This window comes from Vespa crabro, chromosome 9, assembly GCF_910589235.1.
Source record: "Vespa crabro chromosome 9, iyVesCrab1.2, whole genome shotgun sequence".
NCBI classification, from domain to species: Eukaryota; Metazoa; Arthropoda; class Insecta; order Hymenoptera; family Vespidae; genus Vespa; species Vespa crabro.
In genome coordinates, this window is record NC_060963.1 from 4,962,501 (window position 1) to 4,985,000 (window position 22,500).

At 41.2% G+C, this 22,500-nt stretch overlaps 1 protein-coding gene and 1 long non-coding RNA gene across 14 annotated transcripts in view; one reads left to right on the forward strand and one right to left on the reverse strand.

The window, feature by feature from the left end:
• The window catches only part of LOC124426799, a 59,355-nt gene extending 39,484 nt beyond the window's left edge, over positions 1–19,871 (forward strand). Inside the window, exon 4 of the long non-coding RNA XR_006942800.1 lies at positions 19,766–19,871. This is a non-coding gene — a long non-coding RNA (uncharacterized LOC124426799). The remainder of the gene's footprint in view (positions 1–19,765) is intronic.
• The window catches only part of LOC124426797 (LIM/homeobox protein Lhx9-like), a 14,701-nt gene continuing 1,077 nt past the window's right edge, over positions 8,877–22,500 (reverse strand). For 2 of the 13 annotated variants that reach the window (XM_046968919.1, XM_046968920.1), the window contains exons 2-8: positions 21,755–22,500; positions 20,551–21,016; positions 19,745–20,061; positions 16,801–16,974; positions 16,185–16,417; positions 11,043–11,305; positions 8,877–10,721 (exon numbers count right to left, since the gene is read on the reverse strand). The exon at positions 21,755–22,500 is cut by the window's right edge and continues 80 nt beyond it. In XM_046968919.1, coding sequence (XP_046824875.1) covers positions 10,467–10,721; positions 11,043–11,305; positions 16,185–16,417; positions 16,801–16,974; positions 19,745–20,061; positions 20,551–20,553 — 1,245 coding nt within the window. In that variant the 5' untranslated portion in view covers positions 20,554–21,016; positions 21,755–22,500 and the 3' untranslated portion in view covers positions 8,877–10,466. Of the gene's footprint in view, positions 10,722–11,042; positions 11,306–16,184; positions 16,418–16,800; positions 16,975–19,744; positions 20,237–20,550; positions 21,017–21,754 lie in introns of all 13 variants that reach the window. The other 11 variants (XM_046968930.1, XM_046968929.1, XM_046968918.1 and 8 more) reach the window with 10 other exon arrangements.

Consider the following 22,500-nt stretch of genomic DNA (forward strand, 5'->3'; position numbering starts at 1 on the left):
TGGGGACCGAGACGACGAAGCTCGATCTAAAACCGGCAGCCAAGAGCGAATCTCCCCCTTTCTTTTTCTTTTAATATTTTTTCTTTTTCTTTTTCTTTTTCTTTTTCTTTTTTTTTCTCTTTTCTCTTTTTTGTTCTCTCCTCCCCTCTTACTCACTGTTCCTTTCTAAACATCGCGAAGGAAAGGGAAAAGGGTCGAAGGCGGGATGAAATTAGCGATGAACCGTGGCTACTCGTGACTATACCCTGAAAGGTAGACGCAATAAGTAAACGAAGAAAAAAAAAATGAAAGGAAAAATAAGAGTAAGAAGCAAAAAGAAAAAAAAAAGAAGAAGAAGAAGAATAAGAAGGAAAATAAGAAATGACTTTGCTCGACGAGACGATAGACGACAATTTTAAAATCGTCTATTCGTATCCTTACACGAGAAATGTAATTTATCTTAAGAACTATGAAAAGTAGTTTCATGGAAAAAAGAGAAAAACTTATATCGCTATTTCGCGATAGCAGACACGCTTGCTATACTCATCCTTTCCCTCTATCTTTATCTCTCTTTCTCTCTCTCTCTCTCTCTCTCTCTCTCTCTCTCTCTCTCTCTCTCTCTCTCTCTCGTTCTTGGACGCGTGTGAGAGGAGGAGCTACGTAGTTGAACGCGGCGTTGCTTGAAAAACACCCTGTAGACACGGGGGACACGGTCACTGCCGGCTTATCAACCGATCGGAAGTAAATCTCTCGGGCGCTGTCAGGGAGCGTTCGACAGGCGCGATAGCGAATTAACTTGGAGGTAAATGGTGCCTCCTACGAGGAGATTCCAATTGACGAAATTTCTTCCAGGACATTCCGGATTTCGCGATAGGAAGGCCAGTCGTCCCTTCCCCCCTCTCTCTCTTTTTCTTTTTTCCTTCTCTCTGTTTCTCTCTCTCTCTCTCTCTCTCTCTCTCTCTCTCTCTTTCTCTCTGTACTTTCTGGAAGTCGAAAGAAAGGTTTCTCTCGGGAGAATCGCCATACACTCTTCTTCTTTTCCATCCTCTTAGATCCGTTTGGTATGATCGTCCGAGCAAAGTCTTTACCCTGCCAAATTCTCTTTTTCTCTTCCCTTTTACAAAGGGCAATTATATAGAGGATGAAAAAGTTGACTTTCTTCTTCGCGTACGTCCACTTTGACGCTTTTCTGTAGACATTATGTGAAAGCTACCGCAAAAGAAGAGAGTGAGAAAGAGAGCGTAAGAGTATGTAAGAGAGAGAGAGAGAGAGTGAGAGAGAGAATGAGAATGAGAGAGAATAATGTCGCGAGAGAGGGTAAAAGAAAAGAAATTCAATTTGCATCGGCCGCCATTCTTTAGGTCCTTTGAATTCCCGTCGCTATAGCGACCTTTGTCCGGATCGTGCCACAATGGCTACTATCCTCTCCCTTAACTCTCTCTCTCTCTCTCTCTCTCTCTCTCTCTCTCTTTCTATCTATATCTCTTTCTCTCTCTTTCTCTCTCACTCTTTTTCTCTCTGCACTCTCTCTTCCTGGAGAGAAACCGTCGCAAACAAAGAATCCTCCCTACGCCCCCAGTGAGAAAAGGGCCAAAAAGACGAAAAAGGTCGATACACGAATAAGCGATGCGCAGCTCGGATAATCCGAGAAAAAAGACCGCGAAACGTGAACTCGCACTGCACCTCCTACTCCTCCTTTTCCTCTTTTTTCTCATCCTCTCCACCAACGTCCCCTATCGACGTACCTATGGTTAAAAGATAGGAAACTCTCGTATGTACACAGGGTGAATACCCCCCAAAAGTTCTCCTCTTTCGTTGAGTCTCTTGGAGATATCGGGATTCATACTCGTAAATACCTCTGTTAAATAAAATTGCATTTGATGCGATACGATACGATAGGATGCAATGCGATGCGATGCGATGCAATGAATCGAAGTTGTTTCATTTTTTGCAAAGCTGCTCAAAAACTCACGAGTTTCGGTGAAATCTCATTCGATTCAGGTCGATGCTCGGACTCGATGTGATTGCATTGAAAAATTTGTTCTGCGGTACGTTCGCGAATGAAAGTCGATCGGCAAGTGACTCGTTAAAAAGGGAGAGAATCGGAAAGTTCGATATATATCGCCAACTTGTGGCAATCCTATCGATAACTCACCGACGAGTTTCTCTTCTCTCTTTTGTCTCTCTCTCTCTCTCTCTCTCTCTCTCTCTCTCTCGGTCTCTGTTTCTGTGTCCGATTATCGCGGTTCCATGTTAGGATTTACGCTCCCCACAAACTGTCCCCTCGATGCCACGCAACTATTGCGAAATATTCGACGGGTGGAGAAAGAGGAGAAAGAGGAGGAGGAGGAGGAGGAGGTAGAGAGAACAAGGAGGAGGAAAGAAGAGGAGACGGTCGAGGATGGCGAAGGGTGAATTCGTGGGGACAAAGGAAACAAAGCGAGCGGCGTGACTGTGATAGCCAATGGGAGTTCCGTGCGAGGGGACATCGGGACCGAATCAGTTTATGCGCGACAGGTTCTGGAAAGAGAGAAAAAGAGATGGAAATCGGGAGAGCGAAAAAGTAGAAAAAGAAAGAAAGAGTGGATAAGAGAAAGAGAGGTAAGGGCCAACCAGACCGTACAGTTTGCCAACTCTCCAACCTTCTGCTTCGCCGCCATGGAGAGACATTATTTACAACGGAGTCCGTGGTAGACAATGCCGAGATACCCGCGGCCATCTTTCCTTCCTTTTCTGTTCTCCATATGCAACAGCATCTGCTCCGGCCATCCCGTCGACCCTCTTCTCGTACCGAGGAATACAAGCGAGGAGTACCAACCGCGTACTACTACCTTTACCTCTACACTCTTACCTCTTTTCCCTTTTCTTCGAAAGAACCCTATCGCAATGTCGAGACATCGAAGGTAACCGCAAACGGTTACTAACATACGTAGTAGATACTCTCATCGCTATCATTATCATAAACTCGCGGACTGGTATCGAGACTAGCCATGAAAAGGGGAGAAAAGAGGATGTTCATGGGGATGTGTCGTACGTGGCCGTTTTATACCGGGTGTCAGAGCTCTTCTCCTCCTCGTAACTCCTTAGAAAACGGGTCGAACTCGTTGCGGAGAAGCGTAACCCAAATTCCATGGATACCGAGCCTCCTCCCTATGTCCTTTCAATTTCCGACGGATCAATCGAGCCCCTTCGAATAAAACTATAGGTACTTCTCTTGTATACCTACCTACTACCTATCCATCCTTCGCTTTCTCGTTTTTATATCGTTTTTACCATGACCGACATCATCGTTTTGCGAAACGTCTCTCCAGGGACGCCATCTTAGTTTCCTAAAGGAGACACTACCGGTGACAGCACGGCCCGATCTTAGCGCCTCCATTCACAGCAGATGTTGTCGATCTTTTCAATATTTTTTATCTTCTAGTGAAAGTCGCGAAAGCCAACGGATGCCTTTGCCGTCTTTCCCTCCTTTTTTTTTCTTCTTCTTCTTCTTCTTCTTCTTTTTTTTTCTTTTCTTTTGCGTATAAAGAATAATCGATAAGTATTCCTTATGAAAATTCATTGAAGGTTATAAAAGATTCATGAATAGAAAAGTATAGAGGATCGATCGATCAAAGTAGAAAGGCAAAGGCAGTCCTTCCACGTCTTTGAAATTCCGGCCATTTCAAGACGCTCGATAAAATGGACGAATCCTCGAGCCAGTCGTTCGTTTTTTCTTTTTTTTCCTTTTTTTTTTTTTTATTTTACCGAACGACAACGACGACAAAAGCTGGAAGGGAAGAAAAGGGAAGGGAAGAGAAGGTATAAAATAAGAAGAAAAGGGACAAAACGAATAGACCTCTCGATGCTACGTAAGACAAATATACAAGATGGAGGCTATCGTTGTTGAATAATATTATTATATAATTATTACTTGGGTAAATAATAAATTACCATTAAAAAAAAAAAAAAAAAAAAAAAAAGAAAGAAAGAAAAAATGATATATTATATGCTAAACCATTGGCACCGATAAAAGCAAAAGCTACGCGTATAATTAACAATAAATTATTATTATTATGCAATCTTAATCTTTGAATCGCGAAAACAAACGTAATAACATTCGAACACCAACGCAAATTAAAAGAGTAAGTATCATATTATAGTTAGCCCGAAACTGGTGGTAGGTCCACCGTTCGGCTCGGAGTTCAGTAGAAAAAGTGTATGGTGTAGGTTTTCTTGCCTTCGAATATACACGAATAACGCGTGCCTCTGTCACCCTCTCCGGCAGCCATCTGCCGTCGTGGCGAGGCCGTGTCCGGCAGCTTCCGCTGGGGCAAAGAGCGCAATCGAATCGAACGAGGAGTCTTATCTCGCGCGTCAAGGGCGACCAGGAGAAGGGAGAAAGAGAGAGAAAGAGAGAGAAAGAGAGAGAGAGAGAGAGAGAGAGAAAGAGGTGGCCCTTTGCTCGGTATATCGGCGGAAGCGTTGCGCGTCCATCCGCGCAATGGCGGTGGAGAGAAGTGCGCCGGTAGCAGCTGGCTCATTGCTGCCCTTCTTGTTCTTATTCCCTCTCTCTTTCTCTCTCTCTCTCTCTCTCTCTCTCTTTTTCTTCTTCACTATCTTTCTTTCTTTCTTAAGTGCGGACGTGCATACTTGTATACACGTAGGTACATACAACATATATATATACACATACATATATACATATAGAATCGCGACAAGGTGCGTGCGTATCCAGTTGGTAAAAGACGATCTCTGGAGCTTGGCCTGCAAGAGCAGCCGCCCCAATAAAAACTCTTCGAAGCTTCTCTCAGTCCACCTCGTCGTAGTCGTCGTCGTCGTCGTCGTCGTCGTCGTCGTCGTCGTCGTCGCCGTCGTTGTCTTCTTCGTTCTTCTCCTTCTCTATTTCTTCCTCGTCGTCGTCGTCGTCGTCGTCGTCGTCGTCGTCGTCGTCGTCGTAGCGAAGAGAAAACGAACGAAATCGTACGTCGCGTCGCGTTGAAAAGAGAAAGAGAGAGAGAGAGAGATACGAGGAACTATAAAGGTAGAAGAACGACTCTCTATCGTGTTCTCTCTTTCGCCCTCTTTTATTTGAGTATATGTACGTCTCTCTCTCTCTCTCTCTCTCTCTTTCTCTGTTCTGTCTTTCTCTCACCCTTTCAAAAGGAGTCGGGCGCGGTCCACGTTCCACGACGTTTGACAGAACAAAAGACTATCGACCGAAGCTTGCAGGAGAAAGAGGAGAAAGATGAGGAGGAGGAGGAGGAGGAGGAGGAATAGGAGGGAGGAGGAGGAGTCCTTCTTCCTCTTCCCTCGAAAATAGCCTTCTACGACGACCCACCACCGACCGGCACCCTTCGACTATCGTCCTTCTTTTCTTTTCTCTCTCTCTCTCTCTCTCTCTCTCTCACTCTCTCTTTCGCTTCCTTATAGACGCGCGCAAAGAGAGAAAGAGAGCGTAGAAAGAGATGGCTGATCTCGAACTACGAACGCCATACGTGCGCGAGCGAGCACTCCATCGCGTACAAATTACCGAAAATTGGTCCACTTTTTTAATCTTGAACTCGCCTCGACACCGTTCCCACTCGTTGAAAAATCTTTCACGTCCTTCTTCATTTTTCTTTTCTTTTCTCTTCTTTTAATTTCTTTTTGTAAATTTTTATATTTCTATTTTTGTTCGCTTTTATTCGTCCAGTTCCACCCCCATTTTGTGAATCGCTACCTGTCTTAATCGGTTAGGGACCTTTCAAATTGGATAACGTTGCCAGTTGATGATTTCGCGAGAGGCCCGATCTTAATGAAATACGAAGGAATCCAGATTTTCGTAAGAACGAAACCGTAAACAGATAACGGTCCTCCTTCCTTCGTGATCTTTCGAAGAATTCCCGTTCGTGTCAATAATCCGTTTATTGGCGCAAAAAGTTTATAACAAAAAGGGGACGACTACGTTCGGTGTCGTTCCAAGGAGAGTTATTCCTTTAGAAAGAAACAAAGAACGAGAGAGAGAGAAAGAGAGAGAGAAAAAGAGAGACAAAGAGAAAGAAAAAGAAAAAAAAGAGAGAGATCCGGTATTCCCGTTAATTATTATCGCTAAGAGAAAAAGTTCGAATCGATATCGAAGGGCAAATCATTTAACGAGAACGAAGAACATAAAGAGGACCGTAAATCTGACAAAGATAGCTGACGAGAAAGAAGAAGAAGAGAAAAAAAAAAAGAAAAACAAAGAAAAACGTGTACACATGTAAGCACGCGTAGTATTTTATGCTTAAACTCACGTAAACGCGTACATACGTACACGTAAAACACATACGTATTTTATTTAGTTATAGACATGAATGAAAATAGATACGAGACGAACTTTTTTTTTTTTTCACCGTATATAACTATAATACCTAACTAATATTTTAGCTCAGTCTTTAGATTTCTATTCTATCGACGACGTCGTTTTATCCGTCGTGTTTCTCATTAGATCTGAAAGTCCTTCGTTATCCGGGACAGTTGGACGCCCTCGCGTGCGATTTAACGACGCTTAGCTAATTAACGTAAAATTCAATCGGTCATGCAGCACGGCCTCTCCTCTTTTCTTCCTTCTTCAACTTGCACTCGCGGCGCAACCTGTTACTCTTTCCCCTTCCAACCCCCCCCTGTTCCTCCCCCTTCTCTATTTTACTTTTTTTTCTTCTTATTTTTCTTTTTATTCTTCGTCTTCGTCTTCGTCCTCGTCCTTTTCTTCTTCTTCTTCTTCTTCTTTCTCTTTTCCAATAAGAAAAGGAAGAAAGAACAGAAGTAGATATCAGAGAGCTTATCTCGTCGAAGCAGTTATCCCCTTGGCAAAGGTCGGCCGATTTCCACGGACAAATGAAGTTGACTCTGGCAAAGCTTGTTGGTCTACAGCCGTAAACAGCCATGTAACCATTCGAAAAGGAAACGGCCAGTGAAACGCCCCCGCACGATCGTACCCTACATACCTAAGTACGTATATACATAAATACATATATACATGTATATATATATACATACGTTTCGATGGCGAGTCTACGGAGAATTCTCACGATCAGCCAATGAGAAGGTTAGATAGAAAAGGAGCCGCAGGGCTAGCGCGATCTTCAAACGAACCACCTGTGCTTCTCTCTCATTCTCTCAACATATCATATAACCTACATATATAGATATATATATATGTATCTATAAACGTTCACTTTTCCCGAGAGAAAAAGGAGAACAAAAAAAAAGAGAGAGAGAGAGAGAGAGAGAAGAAAACGAAGAGGAAAGGAAAAAGTAATCTTAATCTCGCGTTATGCGCGAATAACGGAGAAAGAAGGATGGAAGGAACGTTTGTTATGGTATACGTGTTATACCATACTAGTTGATATTTTGAGGCCTCGGGAGGACCAACGGCCATTGTATATCCGCGCGCGCTCATTAAATATTAACGAGAGTCTCAATTTCTTCATTCGTTGATGAGTCGCCGCGCGCCATCCGAACCCGCATATAGATTGAAAATTAACTTATATGAGCGCCGACAAAATATATACCTTAGGTATGCGGCCCTGCCAGTAAGATGGTACGAACGCGCGTGCGCGAGCGTTCAGCCGAGCCCCTTTGCACTTATACGACTTTCGGAGCTACGATTTACACACGATGCTCGTCTTCTCCTCATGTTGGTATAAGCTTCTCTAAGTAGGATGGTTTTCTTTTTTCTCTTTGGTTTTTTATTTTCTTCTTTTTCTTTTATTCTTCCTTTCTCTCTCTCTTTCTCTCGTTTCTTTGATTTTTCTCTTTCTGTCCTTCGTCTTTCTCTTTTCTCTGTCTCTTTTCCGATCTACACACCGCCACGCGATGCTACTCTCTCTCTCTTTCTCTCTTTCTTTCTCTCTCTCTCTCTCGCTCTCTCTCTCTCTCTCTCTCTTTCTCTCTCTCTCTCTCTCTCTGTTTCTCGCGTTCATTCGCGAACGTGAAATTCTTAAATACCTAATTTGATGCTAATTAGAACTCAAACTGTTGTAGTTGCGTACCTCGTGTACGCGGTCACGCGTACGATTTCTTTTTTGAAAATAGTCTGATAACCGATGATACATCCTTCAGATATAATTTCTCTCTCTCTCTTTTTCTCTTTTTCTCTTTCATAGAACTATGTGTAAGTAGTTTGTAATCATACGATCATCGTTCGATAAGGATCAGAATACCGAATACCAAATGGGAATAGAAAAAAGGGAATAAATAGAAAAAATTAGAGTTAGGACGCATATATATATACGTATCTATTTATTATTATTATTATTATTATTATTATTATTATTATTATTATTATTATTATTATTATTATTATTATTATTATGCATTATGTATTATTATTATTATTATTATTATTATTATTATTATTATTATAAGTATTATAATTATAATAATTATTATTGTTATTAATAATATTAATATTATTATTATTATTTTTATTATTATTATTATTATTATTATTATTATTATTATTATTATTATTATTATTATTATTATATGATAATAGTTGCACTCGAAGGTAGCACATTAATTTTTTGTCTATACAATTTTTTTCGTTTTTCTTTTTTTTTTTCATTTTTTTTTTTCTTTCCTTCTTTTTCTCGTTAATCATATCTCGTAAACTCGTTCACTCTTCTTTTTTTTTTTACGAAGTCATTTAGGCGCACATTAAAATCGTCGCTACGCTACGCGTAATTAAGTAAATACCTTTAAAACGCGATTGATGAAATTCGATTCTTTTTAATCGATGCAAGGAACATTACCGAATCGCAAGTAAAAAGAAATTATCGATTTGTAGATTTTCTCGTTTTTCTTTTTTACCCTCGGCATATTTTGTCCCCTTCATTGATTAAAACGCTTAAATCTTTTGCTTCGTTATCACGTAATAGTTTTCATAAATTTTCTTTTTATTTTTTTTCTTTTTCGCTTTTTATTTTTTTTGTTTTTTTTTTTTCGCTTCTAATATACATCAACTGTTTCAGCAGTGGTCAGAGCCGTAATAAGTTCGGATTCAAAGAAAGACCTGGAATGTGGACGCTTCCTCGAAACGTCGATCGATATAGTACATCGTTAAATCGATAAATCGAGTCCTCGATTTATGCAAGATAAGATCGAGAAATTTCCTTCTACTGCTATTTCTTCTTCTTCTTCTTCTTCTTCTTCTTCGTCTTCGTCTTCTTTTTTTATTTTCTCGCTTCTTCCAAACGCGATCTGCAACGTCGGAAGTATAGAACGATCGACGATCGGGAAATGTCTGACGGGTTATTGCCGATGACTTTCTTGAAAAAATATATCGCGCGTTATCTCTTGAATTCGAACGGCTCGTGGAAATCTTTCTAATCTTATTGTTAGAAGCTACACTTTGGCACGAGGAGAGGAACGCTGTTAAGACTTTTCTTTTCTAAGTTAACGGGTCGTCCGTTATTTATCAAAAGATTCTTTTATTTCTTTCTTTCTATCTCTTTTTTCTTTTTTCTTTTCTTTTTCGATCTCGTTAGTCTCATCTTCGTCGCATTTACTTTTGTTTCTCTCTTTCTCTCTCTCTCTCTCTCTTTTTTATCTTTTTCTCTGTCTTCTCTCTTATCGATTTTCGCTTTTCAACTATCACGTTCGTCCGATTGTACCTAACATACGTTCACGATGATTCTCTCGAACAGTGCTTGTAACGAGGGAAAAGAGAGGGCAAAAAGAAGAAAAGAAAAAGAAAAGAAAAAAAAAGAAAAATAAAAAAAAAAGAAGGAAGAATAGAAGGAAGATGGGGGAAAATTGGAAAGAAAAAATTCGTATCTCTTTTTTTTTATCGATCGGTATACGTAAGCGAATAACTTATTTACAAATTATAGATAATCGAGTATCGTATCGATTAAGGATGATTAATTAAAATTTATTATCTCGTTGGGAGAACACTCTCGTGATATAATATAGACAATAATTAGTATAATAAAATCGAAGACCTATTCGAGAGTATTCATCGATGGTCGGTTGATCGCTTTCTAATGATGTTTTCTCTCGCACAGCTATGTTATTACATTCTCCTCGAGAGAGGTGGGGGGAGGGTGGACTATCGTTTATAGAAACCCTTTGGTTATTTGAATGTGCATGGAACTATGGTTATTATCACTTATCTTTTAAAGTTAATCTCTCTTCTCTTCTTTTAGACGATTTTCCAAGTCGACGATTAAACTACTCTCTCTTTTTCTCTCTTTTTCTCTCTCTTTCTCTCTCACTTGATCTCTTTTTCTCAGGAATCAAGTTCGTCATTGATTTTTATTTCCCTTTGAATATTTAGAATTTATATTCGAATTCATCGAATGACAATAAAGCAAGGATTTCATCGACGTTCTTACGTCGTTATTCTCACGAACCCTCACAAATTTGACGAGAATGTCATCTCGTAATAAGAAAAAAGAGAAGTCCGTATCTTCCTTGGCGTTTTCTCATCCAAGATGGCTGGAAAGGGTACTATAACCGTCTTCCTCCATCTCAAGCCGTCGTCAGTAGAGATCGGAAAAAGAGACCTGAGAGGAAACACCAGAATGCAAATGATGAAGGGCGTGCAATTCCTCCATCGAGGTCGAGGGCATACTGTTACTGTCGCCTAAGATGCTAACGGTTGGTGCGACGTTTGGCGAACCTGCTGTACTCGATGACACCGGCGTACCAGGACAGCCAACGTTACTGTTCGCTCCGCTACCCTCTTGCCTCATCATATTCCGCCGCCATTTTGCGCGTGCGTTTTGGAACCATACCTGTATATAAAGCGTGATATCTACAAATGTCGACTAATTCGAATTAAAGAATTTACTTTTTTTTTTCTCTCCTTCATAAGGACGATATCAAAAATTTATAAAATGAAATTTATCGATTACGATTTTAATCGATAGAAATTTCTTTCCCACGTTCCGAGTCCCGTTATAATTGGTTAGTTCTTGAAAAAGAGATAGAAAAGAAAAAAAAGGAATTTAATATTTGAAGATACATATATCTCTTTCTTCGTATTTCGATATCCTCCCGTATTAATTCATTTCGTGTACCCTTCGATTCGGGTTAAAAAAAAATTACGGACGTACCGCAAAAGCGATCCGTCCCCTTCTCACCTGAAGTACCCTCTTCGAGAGACCCGTTTTCTGGGCCAATTGTTTAAGATCTTTCGCATCTGGATTCTGATTAATGGCGAAGTAATTCTTCATAGTTCTCAGCTGATGATGCTTGAAGCTTGTACGCATGCGTTTAGTTCTTTGGCTCTGATGAACGGGTCCGGGCGAACCTACGGATGCGTCGTATGCTGCGAGCGATTCCATCGACGAAGATAACTCGGTCGGATGTAGAAGTTCTGAAACAACGAGATCAACAACAAGATGCTTTCTCAATCAATCATTAATACCAATCAATTATCCTATACCAATACTATCTATCTGGACTTTACTATATAGATATCATCTAATAATTTTCACATTAATGATCGATCATATGAAAAGCGCAAAATTTTATACTCGCACGACGCTCTTCTACTTACTCGCTAAGATACCGTCTGAAGGATATGAATGAGAAGACCTGTTTATAGAGATAGATAATTATATCTACGTATGCCATTTGATATCAATTGAATATTAATTTCGATAGGAAATATCTCTTAGACCTGTTCGTTCCATTTACCCTTAACGTTTGTTCCTTTTCGAAAAAAATTCAAGCGATTCGATCGTATCGAATCGAAATAAAATGAAAGGAAGGAAGGAAGGAAGGAAGGAAGGAAGGAAAGAAGGAAGGAAGGTGGGAATCGTCGACGAGGTTTAATCTGGAACGGCGATTGGTACTCGCATAAATCCGTTGGTTGGAATTGAAACCGGTCGACGACGTCGCGAAACCGTATTTTCTCTCTTCTCAAAGCGAAGAAAGACTTCGGCCGATCGAACGAATTCATTTTTCCGTCGAACGTGCTCTCCGTCGTCGAACGGGACAAGGCAAAAAAGTATGTAGGTATCGAGGGAGCAGGAACGGGCGAGAGGGAGCGAGGGAGGAGGGCGGGAGAGGGGGGATTGCGGGGTAGATGGGGTGGTAGAATGGAGTAAGAAGAAGAAGAAAAAGAAGAAGAAGAGGAGGAAGTGGAGAAGAACGAGAAGGAGGAGGAGGAGGAGGAGGAGGACAAGGAGGAGAAAGAGAAGGAAGAGACTCCGCGTTCTGTGCCATCGAAGAGAGTCGCGATTGTTGCGCGCCGGCGGAGCGAAGAAACGTATCCAATAAATAAGACGACGAGGGTAACCATTGAATTCGATCGAGAGAAAGAACGGGTTCCAACGACGACGAAGAGATAGCTCGTGGTGGTGCTGATGCTGTTGCTGTTGCTGTTGCTGTTGCTGTTGCTGCTGGTGGTGATGGTGGCCTCGGCTCTGTGGAGGGTTCGGTGAGAGCGGAACGGTGGGAGATGGCGGGAGGGGGAGATGGCGGTAGTAGTAGGCTATCCCAGAAGTAAATCCCCGAGCACGTATCCGCCATTACTGTTTATTGTTCCGAACTTCCATTCCCTTGCGTTCGACGATCTCGAAGCATCATGAAAGGGAGATAGAGAAAGAACGAAAGGAACAGAACGAGAAAGAGAGAGAGAGAGAGAGAGAGAGAGAGAGAGAAGGGAGAAGGAGAGAAGAAGGTGAATGATCTACTATCCTTTTTCTTTTCTCCATTTACGAATCGAGGGCGAAGTTTTCGAAAGCTATAATGTTCTATATTCCTCTCGCGTGTTCTACTCGCGATCGTACGTGAGAGAAAGGGGAAGACGAAAGGACGCGAAGATTTCACGGTTCGAGAATGAGATTACAATTTGTCAAGACGAAGGTTAGAAGGGCGCAAAGGAGAAAGCGGTAAAAGGTAGATACGAGAAAGAGAAAGAGAAAGAGAAAAAGGGAGAGAGAGAGAGAGAGAGAGAGAGAAAGAGAGAGAAAGAGAAGAAGATAGGAGAGAGAACGGTAGAGGGTATAAAAAAAAGTTGAAGGAGCCGGCATTGTGGACGGCCGGCCATTCTGCTGGCAGTGGCCACGTATTGGCCGCGACAGCATTCTTTTCCGGGCAGATCGGCCAATCGATGCATCTCCGCGCCGATACCCATCTGTCACTGTCCGCGTATGCCCCCTAGCCGTTTTCTGTCTCTCTTTCTCTCTCTCTCTCTCTCTCTCTCTCTCTCTCTCTCTCTATCGTTCTCTCTCTTTCTTCATTTCTTCTTCTTCCTCGTCTTCTTCTTCTTTAGCCAAGCGTAACCGCGTGCAAACGGTCGTAGACGTATGCGAGCGAAATCTGTTTAGATCGACGATGTGCTCGTTCATCGAGATAGAGATAGAGAAAGAAAGAGAGAGAAAGATATATATATATATATATGTGTGTATACTACGCTGGTATGCGAGAAAGAAAGAAAGAAAAAAGTATCAAGAGTCGTCGTAGATTCGCGATTAAGGAGACGAGACTCGATCGGTCGATAAATCGTTTTCTCTCTCTTTCTCTTTCTCTCTCTATCTCTCTCTCTCTATCTATCTGATCTATCTATCTATCTCTAGGAAGAATGCACGAGATTCATTCGATCGATCGAAGGATCGGATCGATCGAGCATACCCTAGTCGATATTATTTCTCTTCCTTCTCACGTTTTCGGCGAATTTCACTTGATACGGGAAAAACATCATCCATCCGCCGGATTGTATGTAAGTAAGCGTCTTTAAAGACATTAATGGTTTCCCTGGACTCACTGATTTTTATCGTAAACGCGAATGGATTTACTCTCTCTTCTTCCATCGCCGAGAATGGCCGAGGCGAGGATGGAGAGAAAAACGAAAGCGTTTCGTAGAGAGACGTTGTCGGCCACGTTGCGTAAGCGACGACGTTCCATACTCGATCAAGTAGAAAATTTTTACTTAAACAAGTTGTGCATCGTGTAAAATAGATTTCTTTCTTTTTATTTCTTTTCTCTCTCTCTCTCTCTCTCTCTCTGTTCCTTTCTTTCCTTCCTTCTTGTTTGTTTTGCTTTCTTTTCTTTTTTTCTTTTTCTTTTTTCTTTTTTTGGTTTTTTTACTTCTTCTTCTCTCCTCTTCTCTTCCCTTCTTTATTCTTTTCTTTTCTTTCCCTTCCCTCACCCCTAACCTCCCCCTCCCTCCTTTAATACATAAGAGACGATTAGATCACCGAAGGTGCGAATTTCTGAACGACCTTGAAGTAGAGGAAAAGAACAGGGTGCATTAGGACAAGGAAGAGGGAAGAAAGGGGAAAAGGAGGCGGGGAGGGAAGAAGGCAAAACGAGAATAAAAACGATACGTCCATCCTTCTCGATTCTTTCGATCTATCGCGGGAACGTCGACGCGTTTTCAAGGATTTTGCCGACCGTCGAGAATCAGGGGAGACGTCCAGACGGGATAATTCGAAATCTCTCGAACGAGGCAAAAAGTGTCCCAATTATATATAAGGACAATAAAACGGCGGGAGAAGAGTCCTGACGGGGACCAGTCGGCCGGTTCCCACCCTGTCTCTTTCTCTCTTCATCTCTCTCTCTCTCTCTCTCTCTCTCTCTCTCTCTCTCTCTCTCTATCTTTATCTCTCTTTCACACAGATACATACAGACGCATATACACACAGACATATACTCTCTTTCTCCTTTGCTCTTTCTCTTTCTCCTTAAGCCGCACCGGGGAGAACTTCATGGACGATTTTATGGCTGTTGGTCGTAAATTCCAACCGGTAGTCCGAGGAGCGATCCTCCGCTCTGATCGCACGTCGATTATAAAATAACTGAGAATCACGCGTACTTACGTACTTACCGCGTACTTACGTACGTCTCTTCTCACGAGCAAAACTCTAAACTCGCAAGTGATGAGAATCGAATTTCCTTTCGTCGTTTCGTGAAATCGTAAAGGCATGAAAAATGTAAGCAATCGAACGAACGAAATCGGTATAAGATTCTCACTTGACGAGTAAGAGACGAGTCGCACGTTCGTTTATCCCTGAAATCTTTTCATCGTTAATTTATTTTACCATCTGGAAGTTGAAAGCTCGACGAAAGAAAGAAAGAAAGAAAGGAAGGACAACGAATATAAGCAGAGAATATAGCGTGGGACCGTGCAGAGTTCGTCGGACTAAGAGATCTGACGAAAAGAAAACGGATACAAAAAAAAAAATATATATATATATATATATATATATATATATATATATATAGAAAGAAAGAAAAGAAAACAAACAAACAAACAAATAAATAAATAAATAAACGAAAAAATGAAACAATGCCGGGCTTCGTTGGGAGAAATGTTACGGGGAGACGAAGCGTTTGAAAGACGAAATATAAAGAATTAAAAATGCGATTCATTCGACGCAACGAGATTAAAGAGCATATCCGACGAGTGGAATCGTAGAAACAGCTGCGTAGCGTGCGAGAATTTATTTAAAGAATTCCGGTGTGTCGAAGAGAGAGAGAAAAAAAAGAGAAAGAGAAAGACGGAAAAAGAGAGAGAGAGAGAGAGAGAGAAAGAGAGAGTGAGAGAGTGAGAGAGAGAGAGAGAAAAGAGGGAGAGTAAAGAATGGCGCACGGTTAACGAGGCAAGTGCGAACGAATCTCGCGATTCGTACTTGCCGATTCTCGAAAGCTCGTGCAAATGTTTGCGCGCCTAAGGAACGAGCCATTATGCTCATTGCTCGGCAAATAATGCAACTCCCTCGACTAACCTGCTCGACTAAGCGAACGAACGATAGAGTGGATACGAAAGCGGGAGGAAAAAGGAGAGAGAGAGAGAGAGAGAGAGAAAGATTCGACGTGGATAGAGTGCGTACCTACCACGTGTTCCTATAGTTTTAAGGACGACGTTTGAAAGCAACCACCATCCCTTCCCTCTTCTTCCCAATCCGCCCGCCAGCCCGCCCGTTTACCATCCGGTCCAATTAGGGTATCCCTCTCTAATATCGACATCTACGATTAGGTCGTCGCGAAACTTTCGTCGTTACGTTATAGTTACATAATCTCTCGAACGATTATCGAACATATTTGTTTGGATTGTTTATCATTGTGGTATTGTTAAATGGAAGGAACGGTCGGTTTGATTTCACTTGTCGCTTATTAATAATAATAATATACATATATATATATATATATATATATATATATATATAGTTGTATGTATATATGTATATATTGCGAATATAAGGGATTAGGCGAGAGATCGCAGAGATGGTCGCAGATTCGCTCACCCAGCGCTCCGGCGGCCAGCCTCATTGTTACAGGAAGCTCGGACCCGGTGACTTCGGAAAGTTTCCTCTTCCTTGGCCTTCCCTTTTGTACCGTTCCTGAGGACGCGATCGGACTCTGCTCGGCCGTGCTGTAATAAGCCGGAAGCGGCGAGACTCCTGGCGAACCGATGTCTTCTATGCTGCCAGTACCGCTTCCGTAATCCCCGGCGCAGCAAAGCAACTCGTAGTGCGGTCTTGGGATCGACGAGCTCGTCATTCGTGAACCTTGCTGTCGAGTATTCGATTCGCGAGCCTTTTCGTTATCTTACCGAGTTCGTTCGACGAGACTTATCGCCAAACTTTGAATATTCTATTCTCTTCCTTTAGATTTTCCATTGATATTAAACGACGGTGGAATAATATGAATCGTTTAACGATCGACGAAACGAATACGATTTCATACTCGATAATACGAGAATAATCGATCAATCCGTTAAGACGATCGACGCCGAGCGTCGTGCGATCACATACGATCGGGGGCCGTGTCTCCGATCTACGTCGTTCTCGTCGATCGAACTCGTTGATAACAAAGAGACGGCCTTTGGATAACGCTAATCATCGGGCTCGTGTTTCTCACCTACAATATACCAAGCCGTCTCTCTGGCCAAAATGATCGCCTTTGTTCAATGCTGTACCGCAGGAGGCGCAATTAAAACAGGTCACGTGGTAGACCAGGTCCCTTGCTCTCATCACAAGCTCCGACGGGAAGATACCCTCACGGCATCGGGAACATCTCGATACGGAGAACAACCTGAAAAATGATTTTTATAAAAACGTCTCTCAATATTATTATTATTATCATTATCATCATCGTTATCGTATTTTTTTTTTTTCATCCGTCGTCTTACTTAAATCTTTTTACGACCTCTCGGAACTATAAGGAATGAAGGAAAAAAAAAGAAAAGAAAAGGAAAGAAAAATAAAAGCTTTATTTGAATCGTCGATCTCGAAATAAGTATTAAGATAATCTAATGAAGATCCTATCAGATTATTGCTACATCGAACACGACGTAGTTATAGACGAAGGAAGATGTCCCTGTCGAGAGAAACGTATTTATCGTACAATGGTTAATATTTCATACATCCTGTAAGATATATGAGATCATAGTTTAACCCATCTGCATTGTACGCGTCCCTGTTATGCAGTCGTGCGTTCAATGTCGTTCGATAATATCGCGCGAATTGCCTGCGACATCTTGATAATGATCTTAACGATAAAACGAAAAAAAAAAAAAAATAACAAGAAAAAAGAACAAGAAAAAAGAAGTAAGAAAAAATACAAAAAAAAGAAGTAAATAAAAAATAAAATAATTACGAACTCCCTTCGAGGTCTTTATTTTTGTGTCATTAAAAATTCGCACGTAGAATTTTTCTTTTTTTTTTTTTTTTTTTGTTTTATTGGGAAAGCATTAAACGTCGATGGATGAAAAAAGGAACGAAAGAAGAAGAAGAAGAAAAAAAAAGAAACTATAAAAGGGAAAAAAGAAAAGTACGGAAAAAAAATCCTCATCCGATTTAGAAGTTATTCGTAATGAAGGTTTAAAGTTTCACGAGTTTTTTCTTTTCTTTTTTTTTTTTTTTTTTTTTTTTTTTTTAACGAGTACGCGCGTCACGTACCTACATATGTATATGTACGTCGAAAGAGTAGTTTTGGAATCACACAGCTGGCTCGATTTTACGGATTGTACCTCTCATGCATCCGTCATGCGTGCGACCTCCAGCATTCGAAACGGCACACACCAAAATTGGCACACAATGAACGTTCTCGTGTACATATACGCGTACGGCCTCGTAAATAGAAGAAGGCTAGACTAGATGGGAAAAGAATTGAGCCTTGGCGGTGTCCATATCGCGTAGCAACGATCGAAACGTAGGAAGGCACGCGTTATAGTTTCCGAAGCGCGAAAAACAGAAAGAGAAGGAGAAAGAGACAGAGAGAAAGAGATAGAGAGAGAGAGAGAGAAAGAGAGAGAGAGAGAGAGAGAGAAAGAGAGAGAAAGAAACGGAGAAGAAACGGCAAAGAGAAAGAGGGTAAGAGAGAAACAGAGACAGAGAGAAAGAGAGAGAGAGAGGAGGGGAGAGAGAGAAAGAGACAAAGGGGGTGGCCTGGATCTGGATCGTTGCATATTGCATGGGAGGCCGTTCTGTTCTTCCCTAACGAAGCAGAAACTACCAGAGAGATACTACCGGACGTTCTTCTTCCTCCCTTGCATGGAATCCTGGATACATTATCGCGTAAGTACAACCTTATTGTGGCATAACAACAACAAGAACAAGAAGAATCGAAACAATAATAGTCATCGCGATCGAATCGTCTTTCGACGTAATAATAGAATGTTCGTTGAATTTGAGAAAAGAAAAAAAAAAGAGACATTTCTCTTATGAAATCTCAAATGTCTTATGATATTAGATTTCCCCATTGACTATCGCAAATATCTCCAATGTCGGGTTTTTCTTTTTTCCTTCTTTATTTTATTTTATCTTTTCTTTTTTTTTTATTTTTTTTTTTTTTAACAAGTATCGTAAAAAAGTACGAAGATATTGCACCGAGAATATAATATTTCGTTCGCGACTCGTCTGATCTGGATATTCCGAATCTACTTGACCTTTAAGTGTATCTCCACTTTCTTCGCGAGAAGGAGGAAACAAAGGAAAGAGGAGAAGTCGCTCATGGAAACATTATACGGCGAATTATCGAGGATAATGGTTCGCGAAGGCGATGTAAGATTCAGCCAGGTCCCCATTCTTCTTCTTTCTCTCTTTCCATTCGCCATTCCTGTTTTCTACGTATACCATCGCATTTCAGTATTTATTGGGGTAGCGTCGAATTTGCATAGGAGCGTCACTTCTGTCCCACACCCGTAAGGTCCCCAAAAGCCCGGTTCCCACCTCCTACCATAGTTTTACCGTCTTCGACTTACTCCGGACCACACAAAATCTATACTAATGGCTGTCTTCTAGGGTGCGGTTGCTATCGAGCCGTTTCTGTCCGAACCTTAAATTCCGCGCGCGTTCGTTGCTATAAACATCGATAAATGGAAATCTATCTACTTTGAAACTTACTTTTCATCTTTATTATTCTTATTATATCGATCTATATCTGTTTCGCAGAGAAGCGTAAGCGTTCTTACGATGAGAAACACGATATTAGATAGATATACTCGATCGAAGAAACGGATCACGTTCGCTGAGTTATTTCCAAGGGTATAGAATACATTTATCTACTTTTCGTTATAAATAACGATAATAAATTAAAAAAGAGAATATCTTTCGTTAAGGAAACCTTTACAGATCATAATTATACATATATATATATATATATATATATATATATATATATATATATATATATATATTAATATGTATGTACGTATTTGTTGGTGGTATACATACATACGTAGATATTCCCATTTTGACTTTTGAAATGATTTTACGAATAACATAGAAGCGATGTAATCTTCTTAGCCATGGGGTAAGAGGAGGGGATAGGGGGAAGAGTGGAAGGGGGAAATAACGCTAACCTGTAGTAATCCTCTTTGCAGTATATGTTGCCGTCTCTCGCGAAGCAAGTACGTTCGCCAGCGAGAGGCATCCGGCAATTGCAGCAACGAAGACAACCGCAGTGCCAGGCACGATCGGCAGCCCTTAGGTACCAACGTTCGGCTATCTCCCTACCGCAACCACCGCAGCCAAGGGTGCTTTCCGAGCTGTTGCTCTCCGCCGTGCCAACCGGACGGTTGCTGTTCACGGCACCATCCCCAGCAGGGGGAGTACTACTTCCGCAGCCGACTTCCTTCAGCATCTCGCCATGACCCAGCACTGTCTCCGCCAATACATTCTGCGAACACGATCAACGGCATCGCCGATCCTTTTCCTTTTTTTTGTTTTTTCGTTTTTCCTTTCCTCCCTTCTTTTTTCTTTCTTTCTTTTCTCTCTTTCATCATTTAAAATTTTATCATTCGTTTTGTTATATCCAACTCTATAGTTTTCCCGATAGTTTCTCAAATTGAAAACTACCACACGCGTATTTTTATTTCTTTTTTTACATTCATTTATGAGCTTTACTCTCAACATACACATATATATATATATATATATATATATATATATATATATATATATATATATATATATATTCGCTATCGATATCGACTATACTAGAAAAACCAATGATACGTAGAGAGAGGATGATAGGCTCATATACCGATTTCAGATATTATTACTCCCAATAAATATATATATATATATATATATATATATATATATATATGTATCTTATTTTTCTTTTTGTCTATTTCTTTTTTATTCTTCTTTTAATTTCGCGCACCATAAAAATATTATCGAGTTTTCTACGTTAACATCCTCTCCCTAAAGGTTGAGCCGTGTCAAGGACTGTGGAACCCTCGAAGAAACGGCTTACAGCAAACGACTACGTTCATTCAGGACACAACTTCTTAGTAGCACACGCAAGAACCAATGAATGAAAACAATTCGTGACTGCTGTCCCGTTAATGAATGACTCTCGGGGTAGAGGTTTCTCTTTCTCTCTTTCTCTTTCTTGTACACTCGCTTGTTCGTTCGTCCGCTCGCTCGTTTGCTCGCTTTGCTTGCTTGCTCGCTCGCTCGCTCGCTCGCTCGTTTGCTCGTTCGCTCGTTCGTTCGCTCAGTTTCGAATCGGCCGCGAGCTAATTAGTAGAACCTTGCGGATCGCCACAATAACTCAACGTCCTTTACGAGCGCCGGCTGCACGTGATTTCCGCGAGTTAAATGGAAGGTGACATTGCCTGGAATCACTGTACACCTTGTTACGAAGCTGACGCCTTCCGCCGAGAAAGAGAGATAGAGAGAGAGAGAGAGAGAGAGAGAGAGAGAGAGAGAGAGAGAGAGAGACAAAGAGAGAGAAAGGGAGAGAGAAAGAAAATTCTTTTTTTACTTTTTACTTTCCTTATTCCTTTTTAATTGCTTTTTATAATCTTCTCGACAGGTGTTGCGCGATAATGTGAAACGACGAAACAGAGAGAGACAGAGAGAGAAAGAGAGAAAGAGAAAGAGAAAGAGACCGAAAGAGAAAGAGAGTGAGAGAGAGAGAGAGAGAGAGAGAAAAAGATAATTGGTTGTAAATTAAACGACGATGTTAATAAAAAGAAAAAAATATCCTCGATGAAAAGCGGATTTTCATCGGATACTCCAAGATACTCGAATAAGAGAAATTCACGTTGGATAGATCCAATCATTAATCCTGTTTGGTCATGATTATCTGTTCGCGAAATTACCGTTACTCAGAGGGGGACAAAAAAAAAGTGGAAAAACAGAAGGTAAAGAAAAGCCGTTTGGATGCGGTTGTCAAGGACTTTTAGGCAGGGAGAACCGAGATCTCTGGTTTTCTGGGAAGTAGGACGAGTAGTTCGTGCCTTCGTTCCGTGTCACACTTCGTCCTGGATTCTCTCTGTCAGTCCCCGGCGTAAAAGCAGCCCTCGGTCTCGAGAAATTTTAATGATCGTCGGCTTCTCTTCCGATGCGTTCTTACCTACCTGAGCTCGGTTAACCAGCTGGAAACGCGGCGGTGGATTCCGCCGGTTCTCTTGCCGCCGTTGATGCTGTCGTCCGACGCTCCGATCGTGTCGTTGCAGAAAGAGAAAGAGAAAGAGAAAGAGAAAAAGAAAGAGAGAGAGAGAAATATAGAGAAAGAGATAAAGAAAAAGAGAGAGAGAGAGAGAGAGAGAGAGAGAAAAAAAGAGCGACGTAGTCGATCGACGCGAATTTATCCTTTCGATAAATCACGAAGAGCTTTCGAAGAAAAAGAAGATGAAGAAGAAGAAGAAGAAGAAGATGAAGAAGAAAAAAAAAGAACCTTAGCCTCTCCGGTATGAGTTCAAAGGCTGCGTCAAGACACAGGTCGTAAGAAAAATCTCTTTGATGCAAGAAGATAATCGAGATCTTTCTTGGACTACGTCAATGCCGATTTTGAATTCGAACATAACACGTTGACTTCTCTTCGGGAGTAGAAACTTAAGCAAGTTCTTCCGTCGGTCACGTCGTCGAATCGATACCATCGTCGTACATACATACGTCGTTCGTCCAGATAGATTCTCTTAGATAGAAACGAAAGTGTTAAACCATTCTTCGTTGCTAACAGTAAAACACTATACGAGTTTAAGACTTGGCACGATAATAGAGAGTATATTCTTCTTTGGTGAGAGGCACAGAAGATCGATCACCCTCGTCGCTTTGGTTTCACACGGTCCTTTATTTTCTTTCTTTCTTTCTTTCATTCCTT